Source organism: Salmo salar, chromosome 14 (assembly GCF_965601325.2).
Source record: "Salmo salar chromosome 14, fSalSal1, whole genome shotgun sequence".
NCBI classification, from domain to species: domain Eukaryota; kingdom Metazoa; phylum Chordata; class Actinopteri; order Salmoniformes; family Salmonidae; genus Salmo; species Salmo salar.
The window spans coordinates 33,666,117-33,687,592 of NC_138304.1; the positions used below are offsets into that span (position 1 = coordinate 33,666,117).

Sequence of the window (21,476 nt, forward strand, 5' to 3'; positions counted from 1 at the left end):
CCTCCTCCCCTGTGTCTCATTTGGGGAGGAAGATGTCCGGGAGCGTGAACGGATGTGGAAGGCTATCCCTCACCGGCGCTGGCCACTTTACTGTCACCCCTCTGTAGGTTGGAGCGCCATGCGGGGCCCTTGGCCATGGCCAGGTAATAGCTCTGCTCTGACGACCAGAGGAGAGGAGAGAGAGGAGACGAGCCCTCCTCCTCCTTCACTTTGGTTCAGAAATAATTTGCCACTCCCACATGCTGCCTGCAGGGGCTGCGTGGTAATACAAATGAATCACATCACTAACCCATCGAAACCTGCGCACTCATTTTAACTCCCTCCTTCTCGAACGGACACAGTGTCTGGGACAATGGATGCACCATCACTCGTTCTCATCCCTCTTTCTCATCCCTTGTTCTCAGCTGTTTTTAGAATTACGACCCCAGTGTGGATTGCAGAGAGGCTGTAGTTTAGCCTTCTCTTGGATCAAGCTAATCCATAATGATCCTCTTTCCCCCCGGAACCCCAAAGTTCCCAAACCACAGAGCGCAGAGCCTGTCCGGATACTCACAGGTTAGGGGTGCGGGAGCATCAACCGGCAAGCGGCCACACTCCAACTCTCCAAAGAGGCTTTAGAATAGCTGGCCTTGCCAGGAGCTCTGGTGGAGGTGGGTAATTAATTTAGACAAATGAATGAGTGGAGCGGGGGTCTCCCGTCCAGTCCAGCACGGTGCCACGGCTGTCTCTCCAAATGAAACCCACAGGTCACTGATTAGCCCCGCCCGCCGGGGAGACGATTCACCACTAATTACCCAACATGCCACTGTGTTTCAGCACCAGCAAGGTAGATGGAGGAAATTAACTAATATAGGGCCAACTGAAGCAGATTGCTGTAGCAATCGATTTATATAATTTAAATTATCTCTTACAAAATGCCATATAAATGAAAGAAAATAATAAATTATTATTTCTACAACAGATATACACTTTGGCATTTCGCCTCAATACATCTGCTTCAAGGAAGAATCCTTTGTGTGAGCTGGACTGGATTGAATGATAATCATTTTGCCAAGCAATGGTGTTTTATGTAAGTGAATGGGTGCATGTGTGGTGTACGTGTCATTGTCCCAGAGTTTTGTTGGAGAGGACAGGGGCAGTAGGGGTTAACAGCGAGAGCGTTTAAGGGTGTTAGTCTTCGCTGGCACAAAAACACAGCCACTCCATCATAGGGACGGTGTCAACCTCATTAATGTCACAATATATTCAACTCATCCTGCCCTGCCTGCCGCTAGCCCAGGGCTAACAGATGCTCCTCTACTGGCCTCTCAAAAGAACGACTGGCCAAACCACTCAACCAGAATGCTCAACCCCAACAAAACAGCAGTTTCATTCTAGAACCATACTATAGAACCATCATCTCTGAGCCAACATTATATATGCATGAGTGAAGAAGTATGGGTTTTATCCTACAGAGTTAGATTCTAGATCATGGTTCTTATGTAGTTGTTATTCTTAGTTGAGAACAGTGTTTGACTTAGACTGAAATAGGTGCCAGTACTCATTTCGGTGCCGCTACTGTTTATATTTAGATTCAGGAGCAATACTTTTGAGCTAATGTTCTATAAGAGGAATAGGAACTCAAGCAGTAGAAAATTTGAAGTGCTGGTACTCCGCTCCAGTGAGCTCCTGCCCAAGTCAAATCAAATCAAATGTTATTGGTCACATACACGTGTTTAGCAGATGTTATTATGAGTGTAGCGAAATGCTTGTGCTTCTAGCTCCGACAGTGCAGTAATATCTAACAAGTAATATCTAACAGTTTCAAAACATATACCCAAAATACACGTAAATCGTAAGGAATGGATTAAGAATATACATATATGTCAGAGCGGCATTGGACTAAGATACACTGGCATAGTATAGAATACAGTATATACATATGAGATGGGTGATGCAATATTTACACACAACTAAAGTGACTTCGATACCATAAAATAGTATAGAGTACAGTTTATACATATGAGATGAGTAATGCAAGTTATGGAGACATTATTAAAGTGGCTAGTGTTTCATTTCCTTAAAGTGGCCAATGATTTTTAATCTATGTCTATAGGCAGCAGCTTCTGATGTGCTGGAGGTGGCTGTTTAACAGTCAGTGGTGTATACAATGCAATACATTAAATACATACTGTATGAGATGGGTGATGCAATATGTAAACACAATTTAATAGTGACTAAGATACCATAGAATAGTGTGGAGTCCAGTTTATACATATGAGATGAGTAATGATAGATACGGAAACATTATTAAAGTGACTAGTGATCCATTTCTAAAAGTGGTCAGTGATTTCTAATCTATGTCTATAGGCAGCCGCCTCTGATGTGCTAGTGATGGCTGTTTAGCAGTCTGATGCCCTTGAGATAGTTTCAAAAGAAGTCAAATGATGTCAAGCACTGATTGAGGATAACATCTAAGCTGTACCCCTGTTGTTGACTCTAGGGAGTCTTATTTAGGAGTTTTACTGTTGACATTTACTGGGTTGTTCTCTCATTTTTCACCCCTAGCAACCTTTGAAGCTCTGGGGCCCTGCTTTCTGTCTGTTGTGGGTGATTTAGTTTTTTCTCGCTTTTATTTTCCTCACTTTCTGTCCCCTTCTCCCAGCTTTCTCTATCTTTCTCTCTCCATTCAATTCAAAGGGCTTTCTTTATTGGCATGGGAAACATGTTTAAATTGTCAAAGTAAGTGGAATAGATAATAAACAATCAAACATTAACAGTAAACATTACACTCCCAAATTTTTCAAAAGAATAGAGACATTTCAAATGTTATGTTATGGCTATGTACACGCTATGAAATTGAATACAATTATACTCTACAAAAGATAACATTTGGTCCCAGTCTAAATAGAGTAAAAATTACTCTTGTTGCAGAGTTCAATTTTCAGAGTTATTTCTACTCTATTCAGTGTTTATATTTAACTCTACAAACTGTAATTTACTCTATTTAGCTTAACATGTAAACAACTGTACTGCCAATTCACTCAATATAGAATTGAATATTATCTGTGGAAAGTGTAATTTCTTACTCAAATTTAATACATTTTTACTCAAAGATAGTGTTTGGTCCAAGTCTAAAAAGAGTGAAAATTACTCTTATTGCAGAGTAAATTTTTTTGAGTTATTTCTACTCTATTCAGTCTTTATATAACTCTACAAACTGTAATTTACTCTATTTTGCTTAAAATGAAAACTCTGCCAATTCACTCAATATATAATTTAATATTATCAGTCAAGAGTGGCATTTGTACAACTAAACTTAACGTCAATAAATCAGAAGTCAGTATTTAACGAAGCAGTTTATTCTCAAATGTAAGGCATTTGCAATACATACATCAAAATACTGATGATAATAAAATAAAATTGTGGACAGAAATGAAATGTTGGCCTCTATTCACTTTAATACATGTACATAAAAAAGCTAATCTAACAATGACATGGAGGATTTTGTGAAACTGGCATCTCACATATCAAAAACACTGATGATAAAATAAAATTGTGGCCTCTGTAAAATGACATTTAGGCATCTGTCCCCGCTTTATTAAAAGTAAATAAAAAAAGCCAATATTGCAATACAATACATCATGGTTTTAAAGAGCTTACTGTGCAGTTTTTAGAATCACAGGGAACAGTATGGGACAATAAACAAACTTGAATCATCACAACTGTAAGACATCTGTATATCAAATACTTTGTGACAGAAAAGTTCTTTAACATCAACTACGTAAGATCCCTCTGTTGTACACCCAACTCTATCTGCATTAAAATGCTCATCAAGACAAATTATTTGTAGAGCGTTGGACTAGTAACCAAAAGGTTGCAAGATCGAATCCCCGAGCTGACAAGGTAAAAATCTGTCGTTCTGCCCCTGAACAAGGCAGTTAACCCACTGTTCCTAGGCCGTCATTGAAAATAAGAATTTGTTCTTAACTGACTTGCCTAGTTAAATAAATGTAAAATAAATAAATCGTAAAGTTTTCTTGAACTGGAATCAGTCTGCATCATCTCCTTTATATTAGGGTGTTTGTAAATAAACTGTAATGTTTTCAAAATTGGGATGTAAACAAATGTATCAGTAACAACAATTTGATCATAGCCTCCAGTAGTCCGACTGCATCGTGTATCAAATCTAGTACCAAGAACGTATTCACTGGGTCTACCCTTCCCCACTTTTCTGTAAAATACTGCCTTCTCTTACTTTCAGAATTTAATACACCAAAAGGATTTTCATTTTTTTCAAAACACTGATCAATTTTACTCTCAATGTCACGTTTCATAGGCTCCTGTATAGACAGACACTTCTTCACAGATTCTTTAGCTTGATTATGAATATCATCAACTATCTCTTCCATGGAAGAAGGGGAACTTGTTGATGGCAAGTCATCAAAATGACTTACTGCTACATATTCAGCTGTAGAGGGGCCTTCACCATGATCAGAACAAGGGTCATGTGCTTTATAAAGATGCTTTCTGAACCCAGAAAAAGTGCCATAAACTTGAGAACAACCAGCCTGACCGCATTTAAGATGAAGTGTCTTTCCTGGACAAAGTCCGTGGACCAACTTCAAGTGTTTTGTTAAGGAATTAGCATTTCCCTGGGGGCTTTTGCAAGCAAAACACAACATTTTAGATGAATGATATGAAAAGGTTTCTGTGTGAAATTAAAAAGGTTATTTCCTATGCTGCGTTTTAACCGTTTGCAACTTCAAAACTTTGAGTAACTCAATGCAGCATCCGAGACCTCAAGTCTGCAACCCTAAGATTAACCTTAGTGGTATCAACATCAATTTCATAAATTGTGGTTTGCAAGAAGTTGTACGCATTTACCAGATCCTGGTTGTACGAGGTACCGAAGACAAAATTAGCTTTGAAAAGCTCATCAAAACAGGCAAGAGAGTCTGGTGACTTACAAGGTATTGCATGTTTGTCAATCACAATGAAGTACTGGTGAATCACACTCCTCTGGGTCCCCACAGCAAGCAGATAGGGTTGAAGGCTTTCCATGATTCTCTCCAGATACCCCTGGATGCTGGTCCCAGTCTGTGACACAAGAACGTCATTAGTGTGCTATTAAAATGAGTCACTGTTCACAAACAGTTTGGGAAAATGTAAATTACAGCTACACATGATCTTACCATGATTTGTCCCTAATCTTAAAAGTAGTTATTAGGATTAGGAATGGGGACAGAACAGTCAACTGTAGCCTCACCTAGATAAACTTCACAATGTGGTCACTGGCGAGTCTGGCTGAGATTTTTCCTGGTCTCTTGCGGCCATGAGGTGACTGTGGCAGAAGGTGGACAAGGACCAAAATGGATGACATGTCACTGTCCCATCCTGAAAGTACACATTTTCACTGAAAGTTACATCATTCCATTTTGCTTTCAAAAATAATGCTCCCTTCCATTAGTATAATCATTTTATTCCAGCATACCATTTTCCACTTCTGTTGTGGATTCAGCATTTTGAACCAGGTCTTGCAGGTCGCCTGTTTGTGTGAGGCCACTGCTTTGGTCAATGACTTTCTGCTTATAGAGAGTAGGCCACTTCTCCAGGAACTTTGCAGAGGTTGCATCACCAAACATCAGACTAAAATCTTGCTCAATCTGCAGACAAGATGGAATAAGTCAAGACAGAACAGTAAACATTATGGTGTGGCACTATCGTCATGTAATATATCACAGTCCTAATCAGACTGTTGTAGAACAGTAAACATTATGGTGTGGCACTATCGTCATGTAATATATCACAGTCCTAATCAGACTGTTGTAGAACAGTAAACATTATGGTATGGCACTATCGTCATGTAATATATCACAGTCCTAATCAGACTGTTGTAGAACAGAAAACGATTGTCCTGACAGTTTCAAGGCAAGGCAGTCGAAGATCCACATACCATTCCTGCTATGTCTTGGAATCTTGGAAACGCTGTGAATATTTCAGAGGATTTCACTGGGTCATGAACCATCTTTTGGCGATAGGTAGAAGGTCTGCATCATCTTCTCCTTTACAATTGCTTCATCAGCTGTATACTTCATCAGTGCAATGGCCTCACAACACAGGCTTTCTGTTGTTGGACAGTTTTTCTCTCTGAAGAGGCCTCTACCAGCTTTTGAACTACCTGTAACATGGTGAAAATTTGACAGATTACTGGGGTTGTCTGCTCTAGACAAGTATACAGTATTGTGTCATAAGAAACTCTGCAAGGATGGCCATGCATGCAGTTATGTCACCAGATAAAAAGTAGGATTTATTTGACTCAGAAACAGAATTAATACTAAGAAATACTAAAGAGTAAGAGACAAAGAAACACTTGCTTATACAGATGTTTACATACAGTTATTCTCTGGTCATGTGTCATGAAGGAGACTAACTACAATCAAAATCACTTACACGTCAGTGACTGACTCATGGTCTTCTGTCGTCCCTCTGATGCTTCCCTTTGAACACATTTCAGTCTCCATGCTAGATATCCACTCCCACCTTCTGCATTGTAATAATGCTCCTTAAGTAAAGTATATTTCAGTTTGAGTGAGCAGGTTAAAATATCTTCATATTCATTTTTATCCTTAAAACTACAGATGAACATAGATGAAGATTTTCTCATTCAACAGGTCTGACCCTCACAGTGCAGAACTTAACTGGGCTTTTATACCACCAGAGTTGAGCTTAGGAGAGACGGCAGAGATGGTGGGCATATAGACATGTTATCAGATCTTTAGTTTAACTAAAAACATCACCAAACAGTAAAACAACAATTTAAATATTGACATTCTGAAATAAATTCAAGGTGTAAGAGTCCCAGAGAGTTAAAAAGGTTGGACTTTGGTTTTAATGTACTTACATAACCAAACTTGCTCCTAGGATCGGCCAGGTATGGGAACAAGGCAATGATGCCCTTTGCGTAGTCCTCTTTAACACGCCTTGAAGGACTTGTCCTAGACACACACACTTTACTGTTTGAGTTCCAAACAAAAGTATTGATGTGCAAATCACAACTTCTGCTAAAAATGTTGTTAGGTGGTAAGGTATGTAATGAGCATATGACGTATACCCATGTTCACTTGTCATTTGTGCAACCAATATCTTGACCATATCGCATCTTCTGCTATCTGTTAGGCTTTTTGTCCGAGCATACTCATTCACGATCCTCTCTCCTCCAGGTTTGTTCTTCAGAATGTCTTCAATCATCTAAGTCGGAGTAATTTCAAAAAGGAACACACTAACACTTTTAAAACAGCAATGAAATAGCAAGTATAATAAAACACACCATGATCACCCTTTCACAACTTTCATTGATGTCATTTATCACTCAATCTTCAAGTTTGGCATTTGTTTAATCTGTACATTTTCAGTACTTTCATGAGATAGACGATTATCCTCACCTGTCTTTCTTGTAGCAGGACTCTGCTGCAATATAATGGTGTCATCGGAGTCCCCCTCATTGTCTCCACTGTATTTTGATAAGGAGCTGCTTGCAGAGGAGCTCAACGAATCTAGCAATCATGTTAACATTTAACTGGTGTGATTAACACTGTAATTATAACACAATTTAGGTGGAAACATCCATTATTATGATTAGAGGACTTTTGTTAATGACAAGCGGAATGCAAAAATTTTACATTTTGAATTGACTAGGCCCACTACTGTTCTTAAAGGGGTGGGAGAGGTGAACACAGAAACAAAGATCATTTTAAAATATCAAAATGAGAAAAGAAATCAGCAGATATATCTGCTTGTCTCACATATTCAGAACATGTGTTAGGCTAGCCAGGACTGTATGGATGAATGTGAAGCTCTAAGCTAATAAGCAACTCACCATCAGGATTTGGGTCTTGGGGTAAACGAATCTCCAGCACACCAAGGTCTTGTTTCTTTAGAAGAAACTCAAACACCTCATCAACTTCAGTCTTCGATTCATCATAGACTTTTAAGTCCAAGTTTGGAACGTCAAATTTATTGGCAACTGTGAAGACAAAATAAGATTGCACAGCCTTATTGATGAAATATGTTGTGTATTTTTAGAGAAAAACCAGAACAGAAGACAGAAATCAAGAGGTCATCTTTACGTCAACATCATAACACTAAAACTGACTTAGTGCTCCTTTCCACGTCAATTCCAATTATATACAGTCTATAGCCTGTCGACTGCTGCCACGTACTGTATTATTATAACAGCAGTCTGAGTATTATAGCAATACACCACAGATAGCTATCAACACTGAGATTGTAGCGGCATACAAATGTTAGTATCACTTATTCTTTAAAACCATTAATGACCTGCAAAGACAATGAGCACAGCTACAGATGAGCATAATAAGACAACTCCCAAAACATAAACCAATCTTTGACTGATCTGTGATTTGGATAGGCGCAAGTTTCCTTTGTATTCATTATCAGCAAGGAAATCGGCAATCAATTTGACAGTAAATATAAGGTAAGTATATTTAAAGTGTGTCAGTATAAATATGTTGTTCCATAGGATAATGTGTTAAATTTGAAACTTTTCACTCACCACAATCCAAAAAGGATTTGAAGGTCAGTTGCCCCTCATAGCAAATGTACTTTTGACAATCCCTGTACTTCACGCGTACAGCCTGCATCCTTGATGACAAGAAGAAAAAGTACATTTAAATGTACTTTTGACAATTTAAATGTACTTTTGACAATCCCTGTACTTCACGCGTACAGCCTGCATCCTTGATGACAAGAAGAAAAAGTACATTTAAATTGCATTAACACAAATTTGCACAAATTACAAGAGAGCAGTGCTCTTTTCAGAGTAAAACTCACGTGTCTTACCGACCAAACAGCAGCTACAAATTGTCTAGCTCTAAAGTTCAGAGTAAAACGCACGTGTTGCACCGCCCAAACTGCTCTAAAACTGTCCATCAGCTCTGTTCAGAGTAAAATGCACGTGTCGCACCGACCAAACTGCAGCTAAAAACTGTCTAATAGCTCTAAACTTGAGTGAAACACACATGTAGCACAGACCAACTGCCGCTAACTGTCTGCTAACAGCTCGCTTTTCAGAGTAAAACACATGTTGCACTGACTAACCTGCTGGCAGTAGTCAGTAAAGTCCGCTAGCTACTAATAATAGCTAATACCGCTCTGTTGAAAATTTAAAACAGGTGATGCACCGATCCATTGGGCGTACATACTGTCCATGAACCACTAAAAGTGGTATAACTTAATGTTACTGTAGCCAGCTAGCTAATTAGCTCTAGCTAGATGCTCACATTAGCATCTGACTATGCAAGTCGTGCAGTAACAGTAAGCCTACACTACAATGCTAGCTAGCTGTAATGTTGCTCAACAGTTTTAATTTGGACACAAAGTTAACCAAAGCAGTCAACTTACCTGGAATTCTAATTAAGTATAGAAATGAAGAAATTCTGTGGTTCTGTGAATGACTTCTGATGTTCGGCGGATCCTCGCTCTCGATCTGTCTACTCTTTCCATTCGCGAGACACTTGCAAATGGACAATGGCGGCAAAATCTAAATTTAACCAACATTAGTGATTGTGGTCATGCTGTTTTACTCCAATAGAATTGAATCTGTATTTTTGCTCCCACTATAGCGGCCGCTGGTAATAATTACACTCTAAAATGATTTAATTTGACTACTTGAGAGGAAAGTAATTTTAACTCCGGAAAAAACATTCTCCAGTTTTTACTGTGTACAGACAGTGTTGTAGCAATGTGCAAATACAATGCCCTCTGTAGTTATTGGGACAGTGAGGCATTTCTTTCTGCTTTTGGCTCTATACTCCAAAAATGTGGATTTGAAATCAAAAAAGTTTAGGGGAGCAAAAGTATTGGGACAAATTCACTTATTTTTTATTTTATTTAACCTTTATTTAAACATTGAGTCTCATTGAGATCAAAAATCAATTTTACAAGAAAGACCTCAATACATTACAATAAAAACAGAATAATAAAATATGCGTATAAAACAATATAATTCAGCACACAATAACAACTTAAACATATTTTAAAAAAACAATCACATTCAACTACATAGAGGTCCTCAATCAATCATTTAAACAGCCTGAGTGGCACCAGCACATCTAACTGCACTGAACTCTGCAGATTGTTCCACAAATGACAGGCAAAAAATCTAAACGCAGATATTATGTTTATTGAAGTAGTTAAAAGTTACATATTTGGTCCCATATTTGTAGCACGCAATGACTAAATCAAGCTTGTGCCGCTACAAATTTGTTGAATGCATTTGCTGTTTGTTTTGGTTGTGTTTCAGATTGTTGTTCGCAATAGAAATGAATGGTAAGTAATGTATTGTGTCATTTTGTAGTCACTTTTATTGTAAATAAGAATAGAATATGTTTCTAAACACTTCTACATTGATGTGGATGCTACCATTATTACAGATAATCCCGAATAAATTGTGAATAATAATAATAATGATGAGTGAGAAAGTTACAGACACACAAATATCATACCCCCAAGACATGCTAACCTCTCACCATTACAATAACGGGAGGTTAGCATACCCCCAAGACATGCTAACCTCTCACCATTACAATAACGGGAGGTTAGCGTGATATTTGTGAGTCTGTAACTTTCTCACTCGTCATTATTCACTATTCATTAAGGATTATCCGTAATCATGGCATCCACAATCATGTAGAAATGTTTAGAAACGTATTATATTCTTATTTACAATAAAAGTGACTCTAAAATGACACTATGGTCTGTGTGGCGGTTGGTAGAGTATGGCGCTTGCAATGCCAGGGTTGTGGGTTCGATTCCCCACGGGGGACCATTATAAAGTACGAAAAATGTATGCACTCATTACTGTAAATCACTCTGGATAAGAGCGTCTGCTAAATGACTAAAATGTAAATGCATTAGGGGCGGCAGGGAGCCTAGTGGTTAGAGCGTTGGGCCAGTAACCGCTAGATCAAATCCCAGAGCTGACAAGGTAAAAATCTGTCTTTCTGTCCCTGAACTAGGCAGTTAACCCACTTTTCCTAGGCCGTCATTGTAAATAAGAATTTGTTCTTAACTGACTTGCCTATGGTACAATAAAATAAAATATTTACCATTCATTTCTATTAGGAACAAAATGATCTGAACTAAAACAAATAGCAAGTGCATCCAACAAGTTTGTAGAGTCACATGCTTGATGTAATCATTGCGTGCTAGGAATATTGGACCAAATAGTAAACTGTTTACTACTTTTAATAGACATATGAGGGAATTTATCCCAATAACATTGCTCCCCTAAAATGGGGGGACTATGTACAAAACTGCTGTAAATTCTACACGATTCACCCTGTATGGATGAAAACACACTCAAATTAAAGCTGACAGTCTGCACTTTAACCTCAGTCATTGTTTGATTTCAAATCCAAACTTTTGAAGTAAAAGAAAAAAGTTAAAGTATGAAAGGGAAAATAAATCGACAGATAATATAGTATGTATTTACAATGGTGTTTGTTGTTCACTGGTTGCCCTTTTCTTGTGGCAACAGGTCACAAATATTGCTACTGTGATTGCACACTGTGCTATTTCACCTAATAGATATGGGAGTTTATCAAATTTGGACATGTTTTCGAATTCTTTGTGGGTCTATGTAATCTGAGGAAAATATGTGTCTCTAATATGGTCGTACATTTGGCAGAAGGTTATGAAGTGCAGCTCAGTTTCCACCTAATTTTATGGGCAGTGTGCACATAGCTTATCTTCTCTCAAGAGCCAGGTCTGCCTACAGTGGCCTCTCTCAATAGCAAGGCTATGTTCACTGAGTCTGTTCATAGTTAAAGCTTTCCTTAATTTTGGGTCACAGTGGTCAGGTATTTTGCTCTGTGTACTCTTTCTTTAGGGCCTAATAGCATTCCTCTCTCTCGCTCTCTCTCTCAATATGTGTTAGTGAAACTGCCGGCTGTTGCATGGGAATCGCTCCTATACAGGCCGCCCCCTCCCTCTGTGAGAGGTGTTTAGATTGCCTAGTCCCCCCCTCCACCACTCCTCTCTCTGTGCATCTATTTGATGTGAAAGTTGAGGAGCAGGGAGGAGGGGTGTGGGGGGAGTTACCCTGATTGTTTAGGAGGGGGGGGGGCATCCTGATTCCGCCCTTAATGTGTGGACCAATCCACGGTACCTTTATTAGAGGAGGCCTGGATTGGTCATTCTCTGGTCTTGCCTATTCACTGACACTTTACTCAATGCTACCATGGTCCCACCCCATCTGCCTCAGTCTCTTTCCCCCAATAAATCCCTATTTGGCTTTGTCTTTGGAGCTTGACTAATTATCCTTGTTTGTTCCCTTTATGTGGATCCAGTCATGTGTTGTTGACTCCGTGGGCTGGGTTGAGGAGAATCATTCCACCATTTGCCACTTAATTATGTGAAGGTCAGAATCCTTTGCTCAGCTCAGGAACTAACAAGCAGAATCTAACATCCTATTTTACCGTTTCCTTTGGTCTTCTGAGATACCCTCTGTGACTTTAGACTAAACTTATGAAACAAAGGTCAGCTATAAGGTAAATAAATGATCATCACTGCACATAGATATAACACTTAATGACTGAGGAAATGAATGCTGCACCAAGCACTAATGCTTTATCATTTATAGAGACAAAATCAGAGGTTTTCATTGAGGTCTTTGCTCTCAATCTCTTTTCTACAAGTCTCCTCTGTCCCCTAAGCAACAGAGGAATTTGGTGCGAGTACTGTATTCGCGCAAAGGTGGGGATTTGTCCCCGACATTTGTCCACGACATCTCACAGGAGTGTGTGTGTGTGTGTGTGTGTGTGTGTGTGTGTGTGTGTGTGTGTGTGTGTGTGTGTGTGTGTGTGTGTGTGTGTGTGTGTGTGTGTGTGTGTGTGTGTGTGTGTGTGTGTGTGTGTGTGTGTGTCAAAGGTAACCATCGGCTTGATTTCCTGAATATCATGCCCTGCTGAGAAAGTTCACTCTCTATCTCCTCTCTTTCTCCCTCTATTTTCTCCTCCCTCTTTGACATGCTAAATCTGCTGATTTTATTTTTCTTCCTCCTGCGGAGAGGAAGTGTCCTTTTCAAGGGTCTCGGCTTTCCCCCTGACTGACTAAACCCTACCTCTGTTTGGATTGTTGTTCTATTTCAAACAAAAGACGGAGGCGGGATTACCATTTCAATTCCTTTCATACTCTACCTTTCAAGTGGTGTAGCAGCTAAGGAATTTGAGTCCCCACCACTGGCCTGGCTGGGTGCTTTCCATTTTCTTGAACAGAACTGTTTAAAGTACTAGTGTGGTTGCATTTGGACCTGAAGTACTGGGATTGAGGTCTTTTTGGAAATATGTTAGGCTGATTTTGTGGCTTCAAGGCCTGTATTCACAGGATCAGTTTTGCCTTTTAGATCATAATGAACAAGATTCTGCAGGGGAGGACCTGATTCCAGATCAGCCCTTCTACTTTGAGATTGCTTTGTGAATACGTTGACGTCTTGTTAATGGTTCTCAGCCTTTTTGTTTCACGTCCTGGCGCTAACTTTCTGCCTCATTTAGCTCATGTCAATTCACTGTGTTCTCCTCCCCCGATCTGGCATTCATTCAGTGGGTTAGCTCTCAGAAGAAAACTTTCACCAACCACTCTGTTTGACTTCATCACAAATTCCTAATTTACCCAAACAAAATCTGGTAGTATATTTGTTCAGACAATTACCCAAAATCGATCAGATATTCATGAAGTTTTCACACATACTTGATCTTCGGCCTTGGTTCCTGTGGTGGAGAGTGGAAACCAGGGGGGTGGGATGGGCTGTCAGCCTCCCACCCAGAGCAATCCACTGGTTCTGTGTTCCCATTGATCTTCTAACAGCCTTGTCCATATATAATGACTAGGGTTTGATGGAGGGCTTACATCGCTCCAATCTCCTGCCATTAGGGTTACATTGTTGCTTTCATAGCACCCCCATCCTTAAGAAAATGTTCTTTTTTCGTTTTTGAATGTTCACTATAGGAAGTCATAAGGCAAGTTTAGTGCTATTCCTGTAGCACTTATACCTCAACTTAAACCGTTGAGGTATAAGGCTTTATAACGTGTTATAGCCTAAGCATGTATGCAGGCTTTAAGTGAAGTGTTAATGGACCCTGCACTCAACATAAAACAATTTCTGTTCTGTCAGTGCAATTAGCAATCCTTTAATGAGTAAAGGACAGTGAGAGAGTTCAGGGTGACTCTTTTATCTGCCAGGCTGAGTGACTTTAGCAGTTCATCAAATTCTTTGCGGATGCTGACAAAGGCAGCTGTATGGTGGGCCAGGCCCGTCAGTAGAGGCTAATTCGCCCCTGTAGTTAAGGCTGAAACTGCTGAAATGAAGTGCTGGCAGATTTTTTACAACTTTTTTATTTTTATTTAACCTTTATTTAACCAGGTAGGCCAGTTGAGAACAAGTTTTCATTTACAACTGCGACCTGGCCAACATAGAGCAAAGCATTACGACACAAACCACAACACAGAGTTACACATGGAATAAACAATCGTACAGTCAATAACACAATAGAAAAGTCTATATACAGTGTGTGCAAATGTAGTAAGATTAGGGAGGTAAGGCAAAAAATAGGCCATAGTGGTGAAATAATTACAATTTAGCTACTAAACATTGTCTTCTGACAGATGGCGTCATTCTATCACGGTGCATTGCCACAAGCTATTTGTGATTGAGGTGAATTAGACTGCTAGCTAGGCCTACTGACTGACTTTGTGCTGAGTGATGTGGCGTTAGTGTCCATACAGACTGGTTAGCAGACAGTCAGTGTCCTGGGGGATCCTTGTCACTCCAACCAGCGACAGAGTCGTTTGCCCCTATCAGTGTGAGCCTCTTCTCTCTGTCACTCACCCAGACGCCCAAACAACAGCCCCTTTCTACTTCCCTTATCACTCTGCCCGACGGGGTCGCAGGGTCAGAGCCACACTGAGCATGCCCAGCTATTCACTGTATTGATTTTAATTTTTGGGATGATTTGACGGTTTGTGTGTGGGAGGGAGAAAAGGGAACTGGGGGGGGTTGAGATTGAAGATGTAGAGTGATAAAGAGATAGAAGTCTGACTGGCAGTGAATGGAGGGAGATGTAGCCCTCCTCTTCTCTTCTCCATTCTCTGGCTCTATAACTGAAGGAGCCCCAACCCCAGCTCCAGTCCCCCTCTCTGACTGCCATTCAGGCCCATCGATCGGCCTCCCATCCCGGGCACCCCAGGGGAGGCCAGGGCCCAGGCGCTGGTTGCCTCCTTTGTGGGGGTTCCACCAGTTATCCAGTTCAGACTGACGGCTGACAGCGCTGATAAAAACATGTCCCCCTCTCCTCCTGTCCTGTATTGTCCACAGCAGACATGCTGTTCACAATGTGTAACCTTTAGATAGCTGGCTAGACTGTAACCCTCCTGCTGCAGACGATTATCAGTGGAGGTGGGATACAGTTTCAGCATCTGACCCCTCCACTGAGCCCTTTCATCGTCAGTGTCCTGACACTCAGAGGCTACACTAGGCTTCATATTAGAGAAAATACATGCTTGAGACAATGGAGTGAGGGTTAGGATTGATCTTAAGACATCACACTGCAGTGGCCGGATGTGGTCTAGGCTCTATGAGTGCTGCGAAATGCAGTTGCTCTAAAGCCTGCCAGCATATCCTTCGACCCCAACCCACACGATCAAAGAAGGTCCTTTTATGAAGGATTATCATAGCTTTATATTACAAACATCTAGTTATTTAATTGAAAATCCCATTTTGAATTATTATATTTTTTTCAATCAGAAATGCCTTCTTGAACATGTGAACATTCATGTGCCTTAATTACATACTCGTATGGCATCTGTAAGTAGGAATAACAATGTGAATTGATGAGCCTAGTTTAGTCAAGGAGAGAGTACTGAGCTATACAGGGAGAAAGAAAGGATCCTTCCTGGCTAGTCATGATTGGCTGAGATAATGGAGTGGTTGGACATGCCGAAAGATGAGTCCTGATTGGTTTGTCACGTCACAGAATTCTGTCTATAACAGAATGTAGGCTTCCCTAGTCAGAATATAGATCATCTTTGCTACCGCACATTTTTGGAAATATGCACTGCAAAAGTGTTGCTACAGCTCTCAAAAATATTGTTGCCCTGAATTTAGCTGGGTTTAAGTAGAGAGACTGCTTTCTGGAGGACAATGCCATGCCGACTCACATGCGTTTACATGTGTGGGTCGGTGAGGCTGAAGTTCAAGAGGGTGTGAACGATGCTGAATGGGCTTAAACAAAGAAGAGCTCTCTAGGAAGTGTGAAAATCTCATCAAAACTTTCAAAGGGCATTTGCTCCTACTTGTCTCTTAAGTGGGATAACAAGTTTATCAACTTTTAAAGCAGCATAACTTTCCTCCAACTACAGTGTATGATATACCACTTTGAAGACGGAGTCTGTACTTTCATAAAAAACAAAAACAAAAAAACAAACACTTTAATTTGATGTAAGCCTCAATAGAGAGTTCTGGACACATTTGTATTATTGTACCTTGTTTTTCGATCCTCAGTAACCTCACTGACCCTCTTTAACCCTCGATGTCATCTCTCTGTGTCCTACCCCAGGGAGGAGAGGGAGCGTTGGATCCGGGCAAAGTATGAACAGAAGCTGTTCCTTATGGATGTCCCCCAGTCGGACGTGCCCCTGGGGCAGCAGCTGCTTCGGGCTGTGGTGGAGGACGACCTGAGGCTGGTGGTGCTGCTGCTGGCCCACGGCACCAAGGAGGAGGTCAACGAGACGTACGGGGACGGGGACGGACGCACTGCCCTGCACCTGTCCTGCGCCATGGCCAATGTGGTCATCACCCAGCTTCTCATCTGGGTGAGTAGGTTGGGCTTCGAGAGAGGATTGTTTTCAACCTTGATTAATGATGAATGATCTTCTTGGTTGAATAAAGGTTGAATGATTCTAAATAAGATAAGATGGTTAAAGAGTTAAATAGATAGGGAAAATTTTATGGTCAGGGCCAGGAGTGTGTTCTGAGCATGTGACATGACCAGGAAAAACTCTTGGCTGTGGATGAAAATGGAGTACTTTGTGAGAATCAAAAAATATACTGAACTAGCTAGAACACAATGTCAACTACACCTCTCTCTGTCCAGTCCACTTCTCCTCCTCCTCCTCCTCACACTTCTCCTCTGTTCCCTCAGTATGGTGTGGATGTGAAGAGTCGGGACGCGCGCGGCCAGACGCCGCTGTCCTGCGCCCGGCGGGCAGGAAGCCAGGAGTGTTCTGACATCCTGCTCCAGCACGGCTGCCCCAATGACCCCGTCAGCAGCCTGACCACACCCAACATGAGCCGCAGAAACCCTGATGTTAACCCTAACCCTAACGTCAACAATAACAACGCCCTCGGTGAACTCAACCGCAGTGTCAGTATCATGTAGAACCAGGAGTGGATCTGACCGGAGCGGACCGGACTCACGGATCACCAAGGCCTCTGAACATACACATACTGTGTCCCCATAGACTAGTGATCGTACTACTTTCCCAGTGCACAGTCCTCATTCTCCTCTTACTCTCCTTCATATTGTATAACCTAGACTGAGTAACTGACAGTGGAGTTATTTGTTTGTTGGCACAACGGACAGGATAGAGATATTCCACGACACTGAGAGAGGTGCTTACCTGGTGGACATTGTATATTGTATTTGTTTTGTTGTTTTTCTCATATCATCACCACAGAGATGCATCTCTGTCAGAAACGATCATGATCAGCTTTAAAGCTTGTTATTGTTATTAAGCATCAACCAAATGAATGGCTCAAGATTTCTTCGTGTTTTTGGCATTCCCCCCTCCTCTCCCCACTCTGTACTAAAACATTTCCTCTCAGGTCTTCATCTGTTGGAGCCAGACTGGGTTTTTATTCTACTGTTATATGAAATGACTAATTCCATCCATTCATGCTTCCATGCCTACATGGAGAAAGATAAACACCTTCGTAACATTTTGCATTAGATACTCTAAAGGAACTTCTATGTTGGATGCACAGCGCATGGTAAGTGATACCATGCATAGTCATACAGGAAAGAAACTATTACTATCGATAATGTAATAGAGTTTACGACACGTAAGGTCCTCCATAATCCATGTCCCACCAATATCACAATTATTAAGGCTCTATTTGACCCAGTTATTATTGGTACTATTAAGTTATCAAACTCTTGACATGCCATTCATGTACAAAAGCATGTCTAGATGGAAGGTTGAAAATGATTGAAATATTTTACTTAGGGGCAAAAGGTTTAAACCACAATTTGAGATTTAAGAAATGATTGCACAATGGGAGAATTTTGGGAGATAGTAAATTGATTCATTTGTTGCTCTTGCAAATCATCCATTATTATAAGGGAAATTATGGGTTTGTTTTATGAGCACGGGACCGAATGTTTTTTCTGTAAAGATTCCTTTTCAATCAGAAATCTTTCACAGGTATGATTGAAGGAAGGAAATTGTATCATTAAGACATCTTTGTTGGAGTAATTTCTGAATGGGTTGAAGAGTGTTGATAATTACTTGACACATCACATATCCTAACCCAATTTTCGAACTACTACAGGCGTAATGGAATATCTGTTCACCTCCTGTGGCCGAAGGCCCTGTATATTGGCACTCATGATACTATTTCTTCTGTTGTGGCTGTGAACTATGTGGTGCGTGTGTGCGTGCGTGTGCTTATGTATGAGTGTGTGAGTGAAAGAGAGAGAGCAAGCGACTGAGTAAATCTGTGTAAGGACACCATTGGGAGAAAAGGTTAACATTTATAGTTGTTTGACTTAAATATGTTTTCAAGTGTACAGACCTAAAGTAGCTCTTCCTCCTATAAGATTTATCCTGAAACATTGTGGATTAACTTCCTCTCCAACTGACGTGACTAAACAACCATCCTTACTCAATGGACCTAACCAAGTACATTCAAGTGTCAAACTGTTGAGATGGCGACTGAACGGGTCAAGAAGGGATGAAGAGTAAAGCTGCGATGACTTGAGACACTATGGTAATTCTTCATGATAATATCCTATGTATATATCAGTATTGGGACAAGACAAGATAAAGGCGGAAGGGCTTTGACCATAGGAATATTCAAGTGATATTGGCATAAAGTCGATAGAGACATGTTTTTCTCCTCACTCTTCCGCTGTTTTAATGCTTGAAATTAAAACCCTGTTTTCTGGTCTTTAGTTTTACTGTGGCAGTGTTTATGCTTAAAGGGCAAAGGCTCTTCATATTAACCCTGGTACTTTATCTACATGGTTTTGTTGATTCCCAGCGGGCATAACTGGTTGGAATTATATCAGTTTAACCATATTACAATCTGGTTGTAAACTGGTTGGAATTACATCATTTAAACCAGCTTGGCTCGGTGTATTTCCTCTGTATTTGTAGTTTATTGAAGCTCACAGAATATCAATGGGGCTCCCGAGTAGCGCAGTGGTCTAAGGCACTGCATCTCAGTGCACGATGCGTCACTACAGTCCCTGGTTCGATTCCAGGCTGTATCACATCTGACCGTGATTGGGAGTCCCATAGGGCGGCGCACAATTGGCCCAGCATCGTCCGGGTGTGGATGGGGTAGGCCATCATTGTAAATAAGAATTTGTTCTTAACTGACTTGCCTAGTTAAATAAAGGTTAAATAAATAAAAAAATCAAGATGTGTTCAATCAGGAATAACCTGTAAAATACAGGATACACTTTCATCCCTGTTGTCCTGAACTGGCTCTCAGATTCAACCAAATTACATTTAGACTGATGGTCAACAGAGCTTGTAGACAGCCTTAAGTTATAACAGTACATTGACAAGTTGGTTTTTTCCTTAGGTGTACAGTATGTGTATAAACCACCATGGCACCAACTAAATTAAATTCATTCTTGAGTACATTTCCAAGTATGACTGATATATGATAGTAGATTATTTCTTATAGGAGTTTACGGTATATACTTACCTGATGCCATAGTACCTTTTCCCCCCTTGTAATATTTCCCTTCCCCACTGCTCTTAATGTTGCCTGACTATAACCATTATTCATTTTAAGCAAAGTGTTTTCCCCCAAAGACATGCTGTTCTGACATGGCACCCTATTCACTAAATAGTGCACTATTTTTGATCAGAGCTCAATGTGTGACCTGGTCAAAAGAAGTGCTCTATAAGGAAGGTTAATTACCATTTTGGACACACCCAGGATGTACTGTAGATATGGGCCCAAGATCCTTTATGACCAGACAAGCTTCCAGACAAACAATTGAAACGATTTGAGTTTCCCGGTCACTCTTTTGACTTGTCAACCCTATTTTTATATCTTGTTAAATTTTTCCTTTGTTTTTAAGCATATTTTTAGGTACTTTGGTCTCAATGTATCTACATTATCTGACCATTTGAGGTACTCTGTGTATAATGATGTACATTTGACATATTTATAATGCAGTATGTAAATATTGGTTGTTTTTTTGTTTAATTTTCCCGTGATTTTTTTTCTTCTCTGTTTACGTTTAGAACGTGAAACAAAGGTTAAAGCTAAAGAGTTACCTGCAGCGTGCTTGGACGCTTGGCTGACTGTTGAACTATTCAAACACTCCAATAAAACAATGTAGCCTTTCCTGGATTTGGGAAATAACAAGAAAGATGAAACGTGTCTCTCTCGTTGCATCTTCTTTAAATGACTTGTATGTATGTATGTATGTATGTATGTATGTATGTATGTATGTATGTATGTATGTATGTATGTATGTATGTATGTACTAGCAACATGTGAGGCACAAGCTTACATTGTAACCACTCTTAAAACATGGTGCCACTCCCAAGGCAACATTGAAAACTCCCGTCTTACCCAAGTCCTCCATTTTCTTAACGGCACTTCCTATCTAACTGTCTGTGTGATATACTGTGATGTGCCAATATATGACATTCTGTCTCAATATCCAGGTTTAATACATTTAAAAGTATTATTTTACAGTATATAAGTCATGGATATAGGATCATTAGCCAGCCTCAATCAGGCAGATCCATTGAAGTTAGACAGTGAAGACAACCCACTTGTGTTGGTGTGTTTCAAATGAGCATTAGTGTTGGGACACTGGGGATGTCCCATTGGTGTGTATTGTGTGTACCCAGTGGTTGAAAAAGTACCCAATGGTCATACTTGAGTAAAAGTAAAGATACCTTAATAGAAAATGACTCAAGTAAAAGTGAAAGTCTGTCACGATTGTCGTAAGGAGTGGACCAAAACGCAGCGGGAAAGTGTATACTCATCTTTTTTTATTTGGAGAAGGAAAAACAAAATAAACACGTATACAAAACAAACGACTCCAAACAGTCCCGTCAAGTGCAACAAACACTAAACCAGGAAATAACTACCCACAAACCTCCATAGAACAAACACCCCTATAAATAGGACCTTCAATCAGAGGCAACGAGAAGCAGCTGCCTTC

General features: G+C 40.3%; 1 protein-coding gene across 4 annotated transcripts in view; it reads left to right on the top strand.

Annotated features, from left to right (window-relative positions):
* The window catches only part of LOC106569352 (arf-GAP with GTPase, ANK repeat and PH domain-containing protein 3), a 285,633-nt gene extending 264,957 nt beyond the window's left edge, over window positions 1-20,676 (top strand). For 3 of the 4 annotated variants that reach the window (XM_045694203.2, XM_014140649.3, XM_014140650.3), the window contains exons 17-18: window positions 16,614-16,869; window positions 17,199-19,225. In XM_045694203.2, the coding sequence (XP_045550159.1) occupies window positions 16,614-16,869; window positions 17,199-17,435 (493 nt within the window). In that variant the 3' untranslated portion in view covers window positions 17,436-19,225. Of the gene's footprint in view, window positions 1-16,613; window positions 16,870-17,198 lie in introns of all 4 variants that reach the window. The other variant, XM_014140646.3, reaches the window with a different exon arrangement.
* Window positions 20,677-21,476: the final 800 nt, after the last annotated feature.